General features: G+C 52.0%; 1 protein-coding gene across 1 annotated transcript in view; it reads left to right on the top strand.

Annotated features, from left to right (window-relative positions):
• The window catches only part of PI4KA (phosphatidylinositol 4-kinase alpha), a 142,251-nt gene that overhangs the window by 91,432 nt on the left and 31,891 nt on the right, over positions 1 to 18,928 (top strand). Inside the window, exons 20-31 of the mRNA XM_038762294.1 lie at positions 259 to 367; positions 2,059 to 2,195; positions 3,122 to 3,255; positions 4,433 to 4,515; positions 6,726 to 6,796; positions 6,906 to 7,030; positions 8,914 to 8,995; positions 10,805 to 10,888; positions 11,793 to 11,882; positions 15,484 to 15,603; positions 15,805 to 15,897; positions 17,466 to 17,622. Of these exons, the coding sequence (XP_038618222.1) occupies positions 259 to 367; positions 2,059 to 2,195; positions 3,122 to 3,255; positions 4,433 to 4,515; positions 6,726 to 6,796; positions 6,906 to 7,030; positions 8,914 to 8,995; positions 10,805 to 10,888; positions 11,793 to 11,882; positions 15,484 to 15,603; positions 15,805 to 15,897; positions 17,466 to 17,622 (1,285 nt within the window). The remainder of the gene's footprint in view (positions 1 to 258; positions 368 to 2,058; positions 2,196 to 3,121; positions 3,256 to 4,432; positions 4,516 to 6,725; positions 6,797 to 6,905; positions 7,031 to 8,913; positions 8,996 to 10,804; positions 10,889 to 11,792; positions 11,883 to 15,483; positions 15,604 to 15,804; positions 15,898 to 17,465; positions 17,623 to 18,928) is intronic.

The following is an 18,928-nucleotide window of genomic DNA, read 5'->3' as shown; positions in this document are numbered from 1 at the left end:
CTCATCTGTCAAATGGGAATGAAGACTGTGAGCCCCCCGTGAGACAACCTGATCACCTTGTATCTTCCCCAGCACTTAGAACAGTTCTTTGCACATAGTAAGCGCTTAATAAATGCTATTATTATTATTATTATTATTATTATTATTACCACTGAACCATTGCTGGCCCGCTCTTTGGACTAAGTGGTCCAGCTGGTAGAACCAGGTGGCACAAAGGCCTGTGAACTGCTGACCGCTTCCCCTACTCTCTCTCTCCAGTTGACCAGACGCTTACCACCCATCAAGGAGGCCAAACCCAGGCTGCAGAAGCTCTTCCGGGACTTCTGGCTCTATTCCGTGCTCATGGGATTCGCCGTGGAGGGGTCCGGTGAGTCCTGCAGCTTCCTCGGGGCCCGGAGGGTGTGGGAGTGGGGAGAGAAGGAGATGGAGAGGCGGGAGAGGCAGGAGGCGAGGTGGGAGAGGAGGGAGATGAGGTGGGAGAGGTAGGAGATGAAGCGGGGAAGGGGGAGAGGCAAAAAAGGAAGGAGAAGAAGAGGAGGAAGAGGAGGTGATGGGAGAGGCAGGAGAGGAGGAGGTGGGAGAGACAGGAGAGAAGGGGGAAGGGGGGAAATGGAGAGAGAAGAAGGAAGAGGAGCTGATGGGAGAGACAGGAGAGAAGGGGGAAGTGGGGAAAATGGAGAGAAGAAGGAAGAGGAGGTGATGGGAGAGGCAGGAGAGAAGGGGGAAGAGGGGAAAATGGAGAGAGGAGAAGAAGGAAGAGGAGGTGATGGGCGAGGCAGGAGAGGAGGAGGTGGGAGAGACGGGAGAGAAGGGGGAAGAGGGGGAATGGAGAGAGAAGAAGGAAGAGGAGGTGATGGGAGACGCAGGAGAGGAGGAGGTGGGAGAGACAGGAGAGAAGGGGGAAGAGGCGAAAATGGAGAGAGGAGAAGAAGGAAGAGGAGGTGATGGGAGAGGCAGGAGAGGAGGGGGTGGGAGAGACGGGAGAGAAGGAGGAAGGGGGGAAATGGAGAGAGAAGAAGGAAGAGGAGCTGATGGGAGAGACAGGAGAGAAGGGGGAAGTGGGGAAAATGGAGAGAAGAAGGAACAGGAGGTGATGGGAGAGACAGGAGAGAAGCGGGAAGAGGGGAAAATGGAGAGAGGAGAAGAAGGAAGAGGAGGTGATGGGAGAGGCAGGAGAGGAGGAGGTGGGAGAGAAGGGGGAAGAGGAGGTGGTGGGAGAGGCAGGAGAGGAGGAGGTGGGAGAGACGGGAGAGAAGGGGGAAGAGGGAAATGGAGAGAGAAGAAGGAAGAGGAGGTGATGGGAGAGACAGGAGAGAAGGGGGAAGAGGGGGAAATGGAGAGAGAAGAAGGAAGAGGAGGTGATGGGAGAGGCAAGAGAGGAGGAGGTGGGAGAGACAGGAGAGAAGGGGGAAGAGGGGGAAATGGAGAGAGAAGGAGGAAGAGGAGGTGATGGGAGAGAGAAGGAGGAAGAGGAGGTGATGGGAGAGGCAGGAGAGGAGGAGGTGGGAGAGACAGGAGAGAAGGGGGAAGAGGGGGAAATGGAGAGAGAAGAAGTAAGAGGAGGTGATGGGAGAGGCAGGAGAGGAGGAGGTGGGAGAGACAGGAGAGAAGGGGGAAGGGGGGAAATGGAGAGAGAAGAAGTAAGAGGAGGTGATGGGAGAGGCAGGAGAGGAGGAGGTGGGAGAGATGGGAGAGAAGGGGGAAGGGGGGAAATGGAGAGAGAAGAAGGAAGAGGAGGTGATGGGAGAGGCAGGAGAGGAGGAGGTGGGAGAGACAGGAGAGAAGGGGGAAGAGGGGGAAATGGAGAGAGAAGAAGGAAGTGGGTGGGAGAGCAGTAGGGAAAGGAAAGGGGAGGAGGCGCAGAGCCACTGCATCGGCCAGAGAGGTTTGGGGAGCCAGCTGAAGCCCCAAATCCAAAAGGAGTCACTCCCAGAGCTGGCCCTGTCTCGGTGCTTTTTCTGGCCTTGGGCCAGTTGCTGGGGGGCAGGCGGCAGGATTGGTCTTGATGCCAGGCTTGGGCGCCTCCCCCGCCCTCCACCTCCTGTGTCCCGGCTGCAGGGCTGTGGCCCGAGGAGTGGTACGAAGGCGTGTGTGAGATCGCCACCAAGTCTCCGCTGCTCACCTTCCCCAGCAGAGAGCCGCTGCGCTCCGTGCTCCAGTACAACTCCGCCATGAAGAACGACACCGTGACCCCGGTGAGGCCTGGGGGGCCCGGGAGAAAAACGGGGGGCTCTCCCGCGGCCTCCTCCCCCTCCGCACCCGCCTCGAGATGGACGCCTCAGCGGGACGTTTGCCAGGCCCAAAGCACTAGGACGCTGGGATTCAGGGGTTAGAGCCTTGACCACACAGGCGCGTTCGAAACGTAGATTCGGTTAATTATTTAGAAGAACGCACGCTTAACTGGTCAGTATTTTGGCTACGATTTCTGTAATTATAGATGCCCCTGTGCATATTCAGTCAATCGTATTTATGGAGCGCTTACTGTGTGCAGAGCACTGTGCTGAGCGCTTGGGAAGTCCAAGTTGGCAACATCTAGAAACGGTCCCTGCCCAACGACGGGCTCACAGTCTAGAAGGGAATGCATATATGTATGCGCACGTGTGAGTATGTATGTTTAAATAGGTACACGCTGTGGCGTCCACACTCTTTCCAGGGGCCCTCCTTGCTGTCGCCCGGTGCGGGGTGGGGGTTCTCCGTACCCCTTAAGCACTTTGATATTTATCCCAGCCCCACGGCACTTAGGTCCGTATCCTTATATTCTCCTATTTTCCCGATCGGTAATCGATATAAAAGCCAGTCTCCCCGCTGTTGACTGTAAGTCACTGTGGGCAGGGGACGCATTTGCCAAGTCGGCTGTATCGCAGCCTCCCACGCGCTTAGTCCAGTGCTCCGCACACGGTAGTAGTAATAATAATAATAATGATGGCATTTGTTAAGCGCTTGCTATGTGCAAGGCACTGTTCTACGCGCTGGGGAGGTTACTGGGTGATCCGGCTGTCCCCCGGGGGGCTCACCGTCTTAGTCCCCATTTTCCAGATGAGGGAACTGAGGCACAGAGAAGTGAAGTGACTTGCCCAAAGTCACAAGCGCTCAATAAGTGCCACCGATCAATCGGTTGTAGGCGGAGCTGAACGAGCTACGCAGCACCATCATCAACCTCCTGGACCCCCCGCCCGAAGTGTCCGCCCTCATCAACAAGCTGGACTTTGCCATGTCCACCTACCTGCTGTCTGTCTACCGGCTGGAGTCCATGAGGTCTGGACGTGAGATGATCAATCAATCAATCAATCAATTGTATTTATTGAGCACTTACTGTGTGCAGAGCACTGTACTAAGTGCTTGGGAAGTACAAGTTGGCAACGTATAGAGATGGTCCCTACCCAACAACGGGCTCACAGTCTAGATGATCATTTTTATCAATCAATCAATCAATCACTCATATTTATTGAGCGCTTACTGTGTGCAGAGCACTGTACTAAGCGCTTGGGAAGTCCAAGTTGGCAACACATAGAGACGGTCCCTACCCAGCAGTGGGCGCACAGTCTAGAAGGGGGAGACAGAGAACAAAACAAAACATATTAACAAAGTAAAATAAATAGAATAGATATGTACAAGTAAAATAAATAGAGTAATAAATATGTACAAACATATATACATATCTACAGGTGCTGTGGGGAAGGGAAGGAGGTAAGGCGGGGGGGGTGGAGAGGGAGAGGAAGGAGGGGGCTCAGTCTGGGAAGGCCTCCTGGAGGAGGTGAGCTCTCAGTAGGGCCAATTATTATTATTATTATTAGTCAGGGAAAGCCTCTTGAAGGAGATGGGCCTTCAGCGCTCGGCAATGATATTTAATGGCATTAGTTAAGCGCTTACTACGCGCCGAGCGCCGTTCCAAGCACCGGGGGACATCCGGGGTGGTCCCACGCGGGGCTCGCGGTCTTAATCCCCATTTCACAGATGAGGGAACTGAGGCCCAGAGACGTGAAGCGACTCGCCCAAGGTCGCACCGCAGATAAGGAGCGGAACTGAGATTAGAACCCACGACCTTCCGAGTCCCAGGCCCCTCCGTCAGGGCTGACCTCCCAGGATGCAGTCGCAGGGTGGCACAGCTCCCTTGCCAGGGGGCTGGGGGGCCCAAGGGAGAGGCCGCTCCCTCGGTGTGGGACGGGCTCGCCCCATCACCACATCAGTGGTATTTATTGAGCACTCACTATGTGCAGAGCACCGTACCGAGCGCCTGAGAGTCTACCCCGCAGCAGAGACGGCAGACACGTCCCCTGCCCACCGCGAGCTTGCAGGCTAGAGGGGGAGACAGACAGAAATAGAAATAAATGAATTCAAAAGTAGAACATCGGCGCTCAGCGCGCATAAGCGGTGGCTCGGCCCCACCAGAAACGTGGCGCCAGTGATTTTTCCCGCCCGGTGTCGCTGACAGGGTGCTGCGTTCGACCGACCCGGACCGATTCCAGGTGATGTTCTGCTACTTCGAGGACAAGGCCATTCAGAAAGACAAATCCGGTGAGACGGCGGGACTTTTTCCGTTGCCGTTGCCCTATCAGGGCGGGCCGGACCCTCCACCCACTTCCTATTTTCTTCCGGAAGCCCGTTTCCGCCTCCCGGATTTTTTACCGGTTCGGGAAGCTCTTCTTGCGTGAAGGGACCAGATCCTTCCGCTGAGCAGTCTGTGGCAAAGATTCATTCGTTCATTCGTATTTATCGGGCGCTTACTGTGTGCTGAGCACTGTACTGAGCGCTTGGGAAGCACGAGTCGGCAACATCTAGAGACGGGCCCTATTCACTCATTCATTCAATCGTATTTCTTGAGCGCTTACTGTGTGCAGAGCACTGGACTAAGCGCTTGGGAAGTCCAAGTCGGCAACATCTAGAGACGGTCCCTACCCGACAGCGGGCTCACAGTCTAGAAGGGGGAGACCAACGAAACAAAACGTATTAACAAAATAAAATAAATAGAATAAAGATGTACAAATAAAATAGAGTAATAAATACGTACAAATATATATACATATATACAGGTGCTGTGGGGAAGGGAAGGAGGTAGGGCGGGGGGGATTCATTCATTCAATCGTATTTATTGAGCGCTTCCTGTGTGCAGAGCACTGGACTAAGCGCTTGGGAAGTCCAAGTTGGCAACATGTAGAGACGGTCCCTACCCGACAGCGGGCTCACAGTCTAGAAGGGGGAGACAGACAACGAAACAAAACATATTAACAAAATAAATAGAATAAAGATGTACAAATAAAGTAAATAAATGGAGTAATAAATACGTACAAACGTATACATATATACAGGTGCTGTGGGGAGGGGAAGGAGGTAGGGCGGGGGGGATTCATTTATTCAGTCGTATTTATTGAGCACTTCGTGTGTGCAGAGCACTGGACTAAGCGCTTGGGAAGTCCAAGTTGGCAACATAGAGAGACGGTCCCTACCCGACAGCGGGCTCACAGTCTAGAAGGGGGAGACAGACAACAAAACAAAACATATTAAAAGAAAATAAATAGAATAAGTATGTACAAATAGAGTACTAAATACGTACAAACATATCTACATATATACAGGTGCTGTGGGGAGGGGAAGGAGATAAGGCGGGGGTAATGGGGACGGGGATGGACTGTGAACAACGGGCTCACAGTCTAGAAGGGGGATACAGGCAACAAAACAAAACACGGAGACAGGTGTCAAAATGCCCTGCTCCAAACCCGGAAGATGGGAATGGGCTTCCGGAGAGGAACGCATGCAGGCTGTTGGGATGGTAGACGGGCCCCCTGACAGGTGTGGCCGGGGAGGGGAAAATGAGAGAGGAGTTTCCCCGTGGGGCAGTTCCCGAGACCCCCCCCCCCCATCATCATCATCATCATCAATCGTATTTATTGAGCGCTTACTGTGTGCAGAGCACTGTACTAAGCGCTTGGGAAGTACAGGTTGGCAACATATAGAGACAGTCCCTACCCAACAGTGGGCTCACAGTCTAAAAATGTCGTCCTCCCTTCTGCATCTCAGCCCTGGGCCTCATGGGTGGCTATTCTGGAAGATGGCGACTCCCAGGGCAATAAGCCCCAAGGGTTAAGCAAAGCCTTCTCTTCCCCCGCCCTGGAAATAAAAGAGGAGAATCAAAGCGGTCAGAGGGAAGGTTGATGCCGCTGTTTCCCGCTCCTCCTTCCCCAAAAGTTTCCAGGAGCCAATAAATCAGCGACAGCCGTTTCCTCTGCCTCGGCTAAGGTCCCTGGGTGGTGGCAGCTTTGATCTCCATGGTGGAGGGAGGTGGGACCACCCAGCAGCTGCCGTCTCTTGCCGTCCCTGAGCCGGCAAGGAGTCTCCGTTGAAAAAGAGGGGCGGGTGGACCCCAGAGTCCAATGTTGCCACACTATTTTGGGGGGCTCTGCTCCCATGGGTGAATGATGGACGGAAAGATGGAGGTGAGTGGATGGAGGGACAGATGGACGGACGGGTGAGCGGTTGAGGGGCGGTGGATGGATGGATGGATGAATAAATGGTTGAAGTGGGCGGACAGAGGGATGGACGGATGGTTGAGGTGGATGATCTGGATGAATAAATGGTTGAAGTGGGCGGACGGAGGGATGGACGGATGGTTGAGGTGGATGGATGATCTGGATGAATAAATGGTTGAAGTGGGCGGACGGAGGGATGGACGGCGGCTGGTTGAGGTGGCTGGATGATCTGGATTGACCTTGTCTCTCCCCTCCGCCCAGGAATGATGCAGTGCGTCATCGCGGTGGCCGACAAAGTGTTTGACGCCTTCTTAAACATGATGGCCGATAAGGTAAGTGGTGTCGAGAAAGCGAGCCGTCTCCCGCGGCTGGCTCCCGCCCCCTGCCCAAAAACAGCTTCTCCCGGTGCCCGTCCCCTCCTTCCCCTCCTCTCCCCCGCAGGCGAAAACAAAGGAGAACGAGGCGGAGTTGGAGAGACACGCTCAGTTCTTACTGGTGAACTTCAACCACATTCACAAGAGGATCCGGAGAGTCGCCGACAAATACCTGTCGGGGCTGGTGGACAAGTGAGTGCCCTCGCTTCCCGTTGCGGCTGCCCCGGATGGGGGTGGGCACCAGGGCAGGCAAGAGGCCCGAGCTTCGGGCCTGGAAATTCCCCCTCTTTCTCCAGCCTGGGATCTCCTCCGGAGCGGACTGGCACCGGGCCCGCTCACAGGTCAGGGTGGGCACGGGGCAGAGGCCAGACGTGCCACCGAGCCGTCTGGATGCGGCCCTCAGGGGTGACTGATTACTACCGGCCTCCATGTTTCCCCCATCGTGCCCATCTCTCGCCTCCGTCTCTCAGCACGGAAGCAAAGACAGATCTCCGGGTCCTCTTTTAGAGAACGTGGGGAGGGAAGAGAAGAGTCCTGATTGTTCTTTTTTACTCTAATAATAATAGTAATAATGTTGGCATTTGTTAAGCGCTTACTATGTGCACTATTCTAAGCGCTTGGGGGGATACAAAGTGATCAGGTTGTCCCACGTGGGGCTCCCAATCTTAATCCCCATTTTACAGATGAGGGAACTGAAAGTTAAGCCAGTTGCCAAGATCCCACAGCAGGCAAGAGACGGAGCCGGGATTAGAAGCTGGGGCCTCTGATTCATTCATTCATTCATTCAGTCGTATTTATTGAGCGCTTACTGTGTGCAGAGCACTGTGCTAAGCACTTGGGAAGTCCAAGTTGGCAACATCTAGAGATGGTCCCTACCCGACAGTGGGCTCACAGTCTTGAGCGCTTACTGTGTGCAGAGCACTGTACTAAGCGCTTGGGAAGCACAAGTTGGCAACGTATAGAGACGGTCCCTACCCAACAGTGGGCTCACAGTCTAGAAGGGGGACACAGAGAACAAAACATATTAACAAAATAAAATAAATATGTACAAATAAAATAAATAAGTAAATAGAGTAATAAATCCATACAAACATATCAGTCAAGCAATCAATCAATTGTATTTATTGAGCGCTTACTGTGTGCAGAGCACTGTACTAAGCGCTTCGGAAGTACAAGTTGCAACATATAGAGACAATCCCTACCCAATAGTGGGCTCACAGTCTAGAACGGGGAGGCAGAAAACAAAACCAAACACATTAACAAAATAAAATAAATAGAATAGATATGTACAAGTAAAATAAATAAATAAATAGAGTAATAAATATGTACAAACATATGCATATATACAGGTGCTGTGGGGAAGGGAAGGAGGTAGGACGGGGATGGAGAGGGGGATGAGGGGGAGAGACATATATACATAAATACAGGTGCTGTGGGGAGGGGAAGGGGTAAGGCGGGGGGATTCATTCAGTCATTCAATCGTATTTATTGAGCGCTTACTGTGTGCAGAGCACTGTACTAAGTGCTTTACAAGTTGCAACATATAGAGACAGTCCCTACCCAACAGTGGGCTCACAGTCTAGAAGGGGGAGACAGAACAGAACCAAACATATTAACAAAATAAAATAAATAGAATAGATATGTACAAGCAAAATAAATAAATAAATAAATCGAGTAATAAATCTGTACAAACATATGCATATATACAGGTGCTGAGGGGAAGGGAAGGAGGTAAGACTTGGGGGATGGAGAGGGAGACGAGGGGGAGAGACATATATACATAAATACAGGTGCTGTGGGGAGGGGAAGGGGAGAAGGCGGGGGGGGGATTCATTCATTCATTCAATCGTGTTTATTGAGCGTAGGAGGGAGAACGAACGTTTGAATCCCCATTTTGTAGATTCCCGGGCCGGCCCACTTCTTTGCCACCAGGCCACAACGTTCCCTGAGGTCCAGGGTCCCAAACCCTGGGGCAGTTTAGAGCGGTCAGTGGGGTGGGGGGCGGCGTCCTGTCGGTCAGCCCCGTTTCCCCTTGGCGTTGAGCACTTGCGGGCTGCCCGCGTGGGTCATTGCAGGTTTCCGCACTTACTCTGGAGTGGCACCGTGCTCAAAACCATGCTGGACATCCTCCAGACCCTTTCCCTGTCGCTCAGCGCGGTAAGTAATAATAATAATAATGATGTTGGTATTTGTTAAGCGCTTACTATATGCCAATAAGTAATAATAATAATAATATGATGGTATTTGTTAAGCGCTTGCTATGTGCCAGTAAGTAATAATAATAATAATATGATGTTGGTATTTGCTAAGCGCTTACTATGTGCCAGTATGTAATAATAATAATAATGATGTTGGCATTTGTTAAGTGCTTACTATGTGCCGGTAAGTAATAATAATAATGATGATGTTGGTATTTGTTAAGCGCTTACTATGGGCCAATAAGTAATAATAATAACAATGATGTTGGTATTTGTTAAGTGCTTACTATGTGCTGGTAAGTAATAATAATAATAATGATGTTGATATTTGTTAAGTGCTTACTATGTGCCTGTAAGTAATAATAATAATGATGATGTTGGCATTTGTTAAGCGCTTACTATGTGCCGGTAAGTAATAATAATAATAATGATGTTGGTATTTGTTAAGCGCTTACTATGGGCCAGTAAGTAATAATAATAACAGTGATGTTGGTATTTGTTAAGCGCTTACTATGTGCCGGTAAGTAATAATAATAATGATGTTGGTATTTGTTAAGCACTTACTATGTGCCAGTAAGTAGTAGTAATAATGATGTTGGTATTTGTTAAGCTCTTACTATGTGCCAGTAAGTAATAATAATAGTAATGATGTTGGTATTTGTTAAGCGCTTACTATGGGCCAGTAAGTAATAATAATAACAATGATGTTGGTATTTGTTAAGCGCTTACTATGTGCCGGTAAGTAATAATAATAATGATGTTGGTATTTGTTAAGCGCTTACTATGTGCCAGTAAGTAATAATAATAATAATAGTGATGTTGGTATTTGTTAAGCGCTTACTATGTGCCAGTAAGTAGTAGTAATAATGATGTTGGTATTTGTTAAGCGCTTACTATGGGCCAGTAAGTAATAATAATAATAATGATGTTGGTATTTGTTAAGTGCTTACTATGGGCCAGTAAGTAATAATAATACCAATGATGTTGGCATTTGTTAAGCGCTTACTATGTGCCGGTAAGTAATAATAATAATAATGATGCTGGCATTTGTTAAGCGCTTACTATGTGCCGGCAAGTAATAATAATAATAATGATGTTGGTACAGATGAGGGAACAGAGGCACAGAGTAATAATGTTGGCATTTATGAAGCGCTTACTATGTGCAAAGCACTGTTCTAAGTGCTTGGGGGATACAAAGTAATCAGGTGGTCCCACGGGGGGCTCACAGTCTTAATCCCCATTTTACAGATGAGGGAACTGAGGCCCAGCAAAGTGAAGTGGCTTGCCCAAGGTCACACAGCTGACAATAATAATAATAATAATAATAATAATGATGGCATTTATTAAGTGCTTACTATGTGCAAAGCACTGTTCCAAGCGCTGGGGAGGTTACAAGGTGATCAGGTTGTCCCACGGGGCGCTCGCAGTCTTCATCCCCATTATCCAGAAGAGGGAACCGAGGCCCAGAGAAGTGAAGTGATTTGCCCAAAGTCACACAGCCGACAACTGGCAGAGCCGGGATTCCACTGAGCCCCGCTGCTTCTCTGCCGGGTGATCTCCAGAGAGTCACTTCACTTCGCTGGGCACCTCCTCTGGAAAATGTGGATTAAGACTGTGAGCCCCTCCAGGTGGGGCAGGGACTGAAGCGCCCAATAAATAGGAACGAACGAATGAATTACGATTGATCGAATGAATGAACAAATGACAAGGAGGCTCGCCAGGCCGAGTCCCGTCCCGAGCCTGACCCTTCCTCTTCTCCGCGGCTCAGAACATCCACAAGGACCAGCCTTACTACAACATCCCGGACACACCGTACCGCATCACGGTGCCGGATACGTCGGAGGCTCGAGAGGTGGGTGGACGGACGGACGGGCGGCCGGCCGGCCGGCCGGGACCGGGTGGGAGAGAGTACTGAGCGGACCGTTCGGCCCTCCGGCGAGGGGTCCTCCCTGTCCACGGGGATTGAGCGGAGGCCCGATGAGATGAGGCCAGGAGCAGGGGGCGGCTCCGTCGCTGGCACCGGTTTTAATAATAATAATAATAATGGCATTTATTATTATATATAATAATATATAATATTATGTGTATAATAATTATATATAATAACTGCTATCATTATTTATTAAGCACTTACTATGTGCAAAGCACCGTTCTAAGCACTGGGGAGGTTACAAGGCCATCGGGTTGTCCCACGGGGGGCTCCCAGTCTTCATCCCCATTGTACAGATGAGGGAACTGAGGCACAGAGAATGTTAAGTGAGAAGCAGCGGGGCCCAGTGGAAAAGAGCCCGGGCTTTGGAGTTGGAGGTCGTGGGTTCAAATCCTGGCTCCTCCGCTTGTCAGCTGGGTGACTTTGGGCAAGTCGCTTGACTTCTCCGGGCCTCAGTTCCCTCATCTGGAAAATGGGGATGAAGACCGGGATCCCCCCTGTGGGACAAACTGATCGCCTTGTACCCTCCCCAGCGCTTAGAACGGTGCTTTGCACATAGTAAGCGCTTAATAAATGCCATTATTATTATTTAAGTGACTTGCCCAAAGTCGCACAGCTGACAATTGGCCGAGTTTGAACCCGTGACCTCTGACTCCAAAGCCCGGGCTCTTTCCACTGAGCCGTGCTGCTTCTCTTGTGCCCGGGAGCGGTGCCCGGTAGAGATGCTGCCCGAATCGGGCGCCCCGGCCCTCGTGCCTGGCAAATCCTGCCCCGAGGGCCCGCCCCAGGGCGCCGAGCCCCCCACCGAACCGTCCCCCTCCTCCAGAGCATCGTCAAGGACTTCGCGGCCCGCTGCGGGATGATTCTGCAGGAGGCGATGAAGTGGGCGCCGACCGTCACCAAGTCCCACCTGCAGGTACCGTCGGGCCACGGTGGGCGGACGCGTCGGGCCGGAGCCGGGCCGGCCCCCGGTGACCGGTCCGGAAGCGCCGGCCATCGAGGGCCCCGCGGAAAAAAAAAAGCGCCTCGAGGGGGCCGTCTCCGTTGTCATTTCCCGCTCTAGTTCCCATCACCGTTCTCGATTCGTTCATGCGGCCGTATTTATTGAGCGCTTAATAATCATCATCATCATCAATCGTATTTAATAATAATAATAATAATAATGGCATTTATTAAGCGCTTACTATGTGCAAAGCACTGTTCTAAGCGCTGGATAATGATAATGTTGGTATTGGTGAAGCGCTTACTATCAATCAGTCAGTCAGTCGTATTTATTGAGCGCTTACTGTGTGCAGAGCACTGGACTAAGCGCTTGGGAAGTCCTAGTCGGCAACACATAGAGACGGTCCCTACCCAACAGTGGGCTCACAGTCTAGAAGGGGGAGACAGAGAACTAAGCAAAACATATTAACAAAATAAAATAAATAGAATAGATATGTACAAGTAAAATAAATAGAGTAATAAATCCGTACAAACATATATACATAAATACAGGTACTGTGGGGAAGGGAAGGAGGTAAGGCGGGGGGATGGAGACGGGGAGGAGGGGGAGAGGAAGGGGGGGGCTCAGTCTGGGAAGGCCTCCTGAAGGAGGCCTTACTCTGTGCCAAGCACTGTTCTAAGCGCTGGGGTAGATACGAGGTAATCAGGTTGTCCCACGCGGGGCTCACAGTCTTCATCCCCGTTTTACAGATGAGGGAACTGAGGCCCAGAGAACTTGAGCGACTTGCCCAAGGTCGCACAGCGTGTGCAGAGCACTGTACTAAGCACTTGGAAAGTACAGTTCAGTACCATTCATTCATTCAGTCGTATTTATTGAGCGCTTACTGTGTGCAGAGCACTGGACTAAGCGCTTGGGAAGTCCAAGTTGACAGCATCTAGAGATGGTCCCTACCCAACAGTGGGCTCACAGTCTAGAAGGGGGAAACAGAGAACAAAACAAAACATATTAACACAATAAAATAAATAGAATAAATATGTACAAGTAAACTAAATAAATAAATAGAGTAATAAATCTGTATAAACATATATGCATATATACAGATGCTGTGGGGAGGGGAAGGAGGTAAGGTGGGGATGGAGAGGGGGAGAGGAAGGAGGGGGCTCAGTCTGGGAAGGCCTCCTTAGCGCTTTATTGAGCACTTACTGTGGGCACAGCACTGTACTAAGCGCTTGGGAAGTACAAGTTGGCAACATATAGAGACGGTCCCTACCCAACAGTGGGCTCACAGTAGTTTATGTGTGTGTGTGTGTGTGTGTATGTGTGAGAGAGAGATTGCTGCCAGTATGTTTGTGTGAGAGAGAGAGAGAGAGAGACAGACAGCTGCCAGTCGGTGGGTATGTTTGTGACAGCCCTCTGGACTCTAAGCTTGTTGTGGGCAGGGATTGTCACTCTATTGCTATATTATACTTTCCTAAGCTCTTAGAGTACAGTGCCCTGCACACAATAAGTGCTTAATACGATTGAATGGATGAATGAATGTGATAAACAGAGATTGCTGCCCATATGTTTGTGTGTGTCTGTGAGAGATATTGCTGCCAATATGTTTGTGGGTGTGTGTGTGTGATAGAGAGAGATTGCTGCCAGTATGTATGTGTTTGTGTGAGAGAGAGAGAGGGATAGACAGCTGCCAGTCAGCAGGTATGTTTGTGAGAGCCCTCTAGACTCTAAGCTTGTTGTTGTGGGCAGGGATTGTCACTCTGTATTGTTATATTGTACTTTCCTAAGCGCTTAGAGTACAGTGCTCTGCACACAGTAAGCGCTTAATACGATTGAATGGGTGAAGGAATGTGATAAACAGCGATTGCTGCCCGTATGTTTGTGTGTGTCTGTGAGAGATATTGCTGCCAATATGTTTGTGGGGGTGTGTGTGATAGAGAGAGATTGCTGCCAGTCGGTGGGTATGTTTGTGAGAGCCCTCTAGACTCTAAGCTTGTTGTGGGCAGGGATTGTCACTCTGTATTGCTATATTGTACTTTCCTGAGCTCTTAGAGTACAGTGCTCTGCACACAGTAAGCGCTTAATACGATTTAATGAATGCAATAAACAGAGATTGCTGCCCGTATGTTTTTGTGTGTTTGTGAGAGATATTGCTCCCAATATGTTTGTGGGGGTGTGTGTGTGATAGAGAGAGATTGCTGCCAGTATGTTTGTGTTTGTGTGAGAGAGAGAGGGATCGACAGTTACCAGTCAGCAGGTATGTTTGTGAGAGCCCTCTAGACTCTAAGCTTGTTGTGGGCAGGGATTGTTGCTCTGTATTGCTATATTGTACTTTACTAAGCGTTTAGAGTACAGTGCTCTGCACACAATAAGCGCTTAATATGATTGAATGGATGAAGGAATGCGATAAACAGAGATTGCTGCCCGTATGTTTGTGTGTGTCTGTGAGAGATATTGCTGCCAGTATGTTTGTGGGGGGGGGGTGTGATAGAGAGAGATTGCTGCCAGTTTGTTTGCCTGAGTATGCGATATTGCTGCCAGTGTTTGTGTGTGTGTTTGTGTTTGTGAGATTGTTGCCATTCTGTTTGTGTGTATGTGTGTGAGAGGAGAGCCTGCTGTCGGTGTGTGAGTGGAGCTAGATGTGCCTCGAACCTCCCCATCCCCCCCGCCGTACCTCCTTCCCCTCCCCACAGCACCTGTATATATGTATGTATGTTTGTACGGATTTATTACTCTATTTTATTTGTACATGTTTATTCTGTTTATTTTATTTTGTTAATATGTTTTGTTTGCTTCTCCATCTCCCCCTTCTAGACTGTGAGCCCGCTGTTGGGTAGGGACTGTCTCTATATGCTGCCAACTTGTACTTCCCAAGCGCTTAGTCCAGTGCTCTGCACACGGTAAGCGCTCAATAAAGACGATTGAATGAATGACTGAGTGAACCTGTCCAGAAGGAGGAAGTGAAGGCGGAGCCAAGATAGACTATAAGCTCCTCCAGGGCAGGGATCATGTCTGCCTGCTCCGCTCCCTCGTCCACTCCTAAGCGCTCCATCCCACACTCCGCACCCTGCCAGCGCTCAACATTCATTCAGTTGTATTTGTTGAGCGCTTACTGTGTGCAGAGCACTGGACTAAGCTCTTGGAAAGTCCAAGTTGGCCACATATAGAGACGGCCCCTACCCAACAGCGGGCTCACAGTCTAGACGCTTAACAGATACCGTTGATTGATCAATTGTTTGTACGTATTTATTACGCTATTTTATTTGTACACGATTATTCTGTTTATTTTGTTTTGTTCCCTATCTCCGCCTTCTAGGCTGTGAACCCACTGTCGGGTAGGGACCGTCTCTCTATGTTGCCAACTTGGACTTCCCAAGCGCTTAGTCCAGTGCCCTGCACACAATAAGCGCTCAATAAAGACGATTGAATGAATGACTGAATGAACCTGTCCAGAAGGAGGAAGTGAAGGCGGAGCCAAGATGGACTATAAGCTCCTCCAGGGCAGGGATCGTGTTTGTGATTGAATGAATGGTCAGCGGGGCGGGTGGAGGTCAGAGTGACCCTCCTGTCCCTGCAGGAGTACCTTAACCGGCGCCAGAACTGGCTGTCCGGCTTGACCCAGCACACCGGCCTGGCCATGGCCACCGAGAGCATCCTGCACTTTGCCGGCTACAACCGGCAGAACGTGACTCTGGGGGTGAGTGTCTCGTCGCCGCGCGCGCGGGGGGCCAGACCCGGGGGCGGGGGACCTTTTCTGTAAAATGATGGAGCCTGAGAGCCCCGCATGGGACGGGGGACCTCGTGAACGAACCCGCGAGGTCCCCCGGCCGGTCCGACCCTGGATACCGGGCCATTTACCGCACGGCCGCGGCTGATTCTTCCCTTCCCGTCTGGGCAGACCACCCAGCTCACCGAGAGGCCGGCCTGCGTGAAGAAGGACTACTCCAACTTCATGGCTTCCCTGAATCTGCGCAACCGCTATGCCGGGGAGGTACGGTGCCCGCCGCCGCCAAGCCCGCCCGGCCCTCGGGGTGGCAAGGGAACGGATGGCGTGATGGGATGGGGGGCGGGACGGACCCGGGCGTCGTTCTCACCGCTCTCCCTACCTAATCCGGGCCACGTGGCCCGGGAGCATCAGTTATTGGCTGTCCGGGACGGACGGAAGGGGAGGCCAGAGCGGCTAGGGTCGGATGGGGATGACCCAGAAGGACTCCCGAAGGGATTGGGGATGGGCGGAGAAGGCATTCCAAGCAGGGGGACTGACCTGGGCCGTGGCACAGAGGGTGAGCAGGGTGGGTGGAGAGGGGAGTCCAAGCCATCATCCAGGGCACGTGGCCCGGTAGCATCAGTTATCGGCTCTCTGGGATGGACGGAAGGGCCCGGGCAGGCCGGAGCGGCTAGGGTCGGATGGGGATGACCCAGAAGGACTCCCGATCGGAATGGGGATGGGCGGAGAGGGCATTCCAAACAGGGGGATTGACCCGGGCCATGGCACTGAGGGTGAGCAGGGTGGGTGGGTTTTCCGGGCTGGAGAGGGGAGTCCAAGCCATCATCCAGGGCACGTGGCCCGGGAGCATCAGTTATCAGCTCTCCGGGGTGGACGGAAGGGCCCAGGCAGGCCGGAGAGGCTAGGGTCGGATGGGGATGACCCAGAAGGACTCCCGAGCGGAATGGGGATGGGTGGAGAGGGCATTCCAAGCAGGGGGATTGACCCCGGCCGTGGCACAGAGGGTGAGCAGGGTGGGTGGGTTTCCGGGCTGGAGAGGGGAGTCCAAGCCATCATCCAGGGCACGTGGCCCAGGAGCATCAGTTATCAGCTCTCTGGGATGGATGGAAGGGCCCGGGCAGGCCGGAGCGGCTAGGGTCGGATGGGGATGACCCAGAAGGACTCCCGAGCAGAATGGGGATGGGCGGAGAGGGCATTCCAAACAGGGGGATTGACCCGGGCCATGGCACTGAGGGTGAGCAGGGTGGGTGGAGAGGGGAGTCCAAGCCATCATCCAGGGCACGTGGTCCGGGAGCATCAGTTTTCAGCTCTCCGGGATGGACGGAAGGGCCCGGGCAGGCCGGAGTGGCTAGGGTCGGATGGGGATGACCCAGAAGGACTCCCGAGCGGAATGGGGATGGGCGGAGAGGGCATTCCAAGCAGGGGGATTGACCCGGGCCGTGGCCCAGAGGTTGAGCAGGGTGAGTGGGTTTTCCGGGCTGGAGAGGGGAGTCCAAGCCATCATCCAGGGCACGTGGATTGTGAGCCCCCCGTGACCACCTTGTAACTTCCCCAGCGCTTAGAACAGTGCTTTGCACATAGTAAGCGCTTAATAAATGCCATCATCATTATTATTATAGTATTACTACTATCATGGTATTTGTTAAGCGCTTGCTTGTGCCCAGCTCCGTTGTAAGCCGTGGGTTAGAGATGAATGGATCCGGTCAGGCATCGGTGTCTGGTCCGCCATCGTCCCAGAAAGCGGGGGAGGCGCCTCTGCCGCGCCCGCCCGGCCCTCAGCACGGGCAACCGAGGCAGGGACCCCGCCGAAGGAAGGCCGGCCCCTCTTCCAGGTGTGCGGCATGATGCAGTTCTCAGCCGCGACGGGCCCGATCTCCGACCTCAGCAAGCTGATGACCCAGCAGCTCAACCACGCGCTGGAGAGCGGCAAGGCCCAGGACTTCACGCGGTCCCTGTTCAAGCTGACCGCCATGCTCATCAGCAGTGCCGGTAACCGCCCTCCTCCCCACCCCGGGTCCGTTGGGAGCACATCCCGAGCGCCAGGCCCCGGGACCGAGGGCTTGGGAGACCCCGGGGGGGCTCCCGATCTAATCGGGGGAGACAGGAAGGCAGACAGGCAAGACCTATTTGTGGACAGTCAGAGCAGGAGGAAGAAGGGCCCGGTTGTAGAACTGGAATTGAAGTCGCCACTTCAGTCGGTCGGTCGTCTGAGCCCGGGCTTGGGAGTCGGAGGTCCTGGGTTCAAATCCCGGCTCCGCCGCGTGCCAGCTGTGTGACTTTGGGCCAGTCCCTTCACTTCTCTGGGCCTCAGTTGCCTCATCATCATCATCAATCGTATTTATTGAGCGCTTACTGTGTGCAGAGCACTGTACTAAGCGCTTGGGAAGTACAATTTGGCAACATATAGAGACAGTCCCTGCCCAATAATGGGCTCACAGTCTAAAAGGGGGAGACAGAGAACAAAACCAAACATACTAACAAAATAAAATAAATAGAATAGATATGTACAAGTACAATAAATAAATAAATAGGGTAATAAATCTGTACAAACATATATACATATATCCAGGTGCTGTGGGGAAGGGAAGGAGGTAAGATGGGGGGACGGAGAGGGGGACCAGGGGGAGAGGAAGGAAGGGGACGAGGGGGAGAGGAAGGAAGGGGGTTGAGGAAGGACCTCATCTGGAAAATGGGGATGAAGACTGTCATGGGTTCAAATCCCGGCTCCGCCGCGCGTCAGCTGTGTGACTTTGGGCCAGTCACTTCACTTCCCTGGTCCTCAGTTACCTCATCTGGAAAATGGGGGTGAAGACTGTGAGCCCTACATGGGACAACCTGATCACCTTGTATCCTGCCCAGCGCTTAGAACAGTGCTTTGCACTGTGCTTTGAGACTGTGAGCCCACTGTCGGGTAGGGACCGTCCCTATATGTTGCCAACTTGGACCTCTCAAGCGCTTAGTACAGTGCTCTGCACGCAGTAAGCGCTCAATAAATACGATTGATTGATTGATTGATTTGCACATAGTAAGCGCTTAATAAATGCCATCATTATTATTAGTAGTAGTAAGCGCTTAACAGGTACCAAAACTATTATTATTATTGAGCACTTACTGCGTGCAGAGCACTGTACTTAGCCTCCTGCCTCCTGCAGTCCCCGATGAGGTTTTCCGAGAGCGGATCTGCAGGCTTCCTGGGATTGGATCCGGAGGTTTCCCAGGATAGGATCCTGAGGTTTTCCCAGGGTCGGCTCCAGAGGTCTCCCGGGGTGGGTCTGGGGGTTTCCCAGGATTGGAT

Source organism: Tachyglossus aculeatus, chromosome 21, assembly GCF_015852505.1.
Source record: "Tachyglossus aculeatus isolate mTacAcu1 chromosome 21, mTacAcu1.pri, whole genome shotgun sequence".
Taxonomy (NCBI): Eukaryota; Metazoa; Chordata; class Mammalia; order Monotremata; family Tachyglossidae; genus Tachyglossus; species Tachyglossus aculeatus.
The sequence above is the reverse complement of the archived record's forward strand: the minus strand, read 5'-3'. Positions and strand labels throughout refer to the sequence as shown.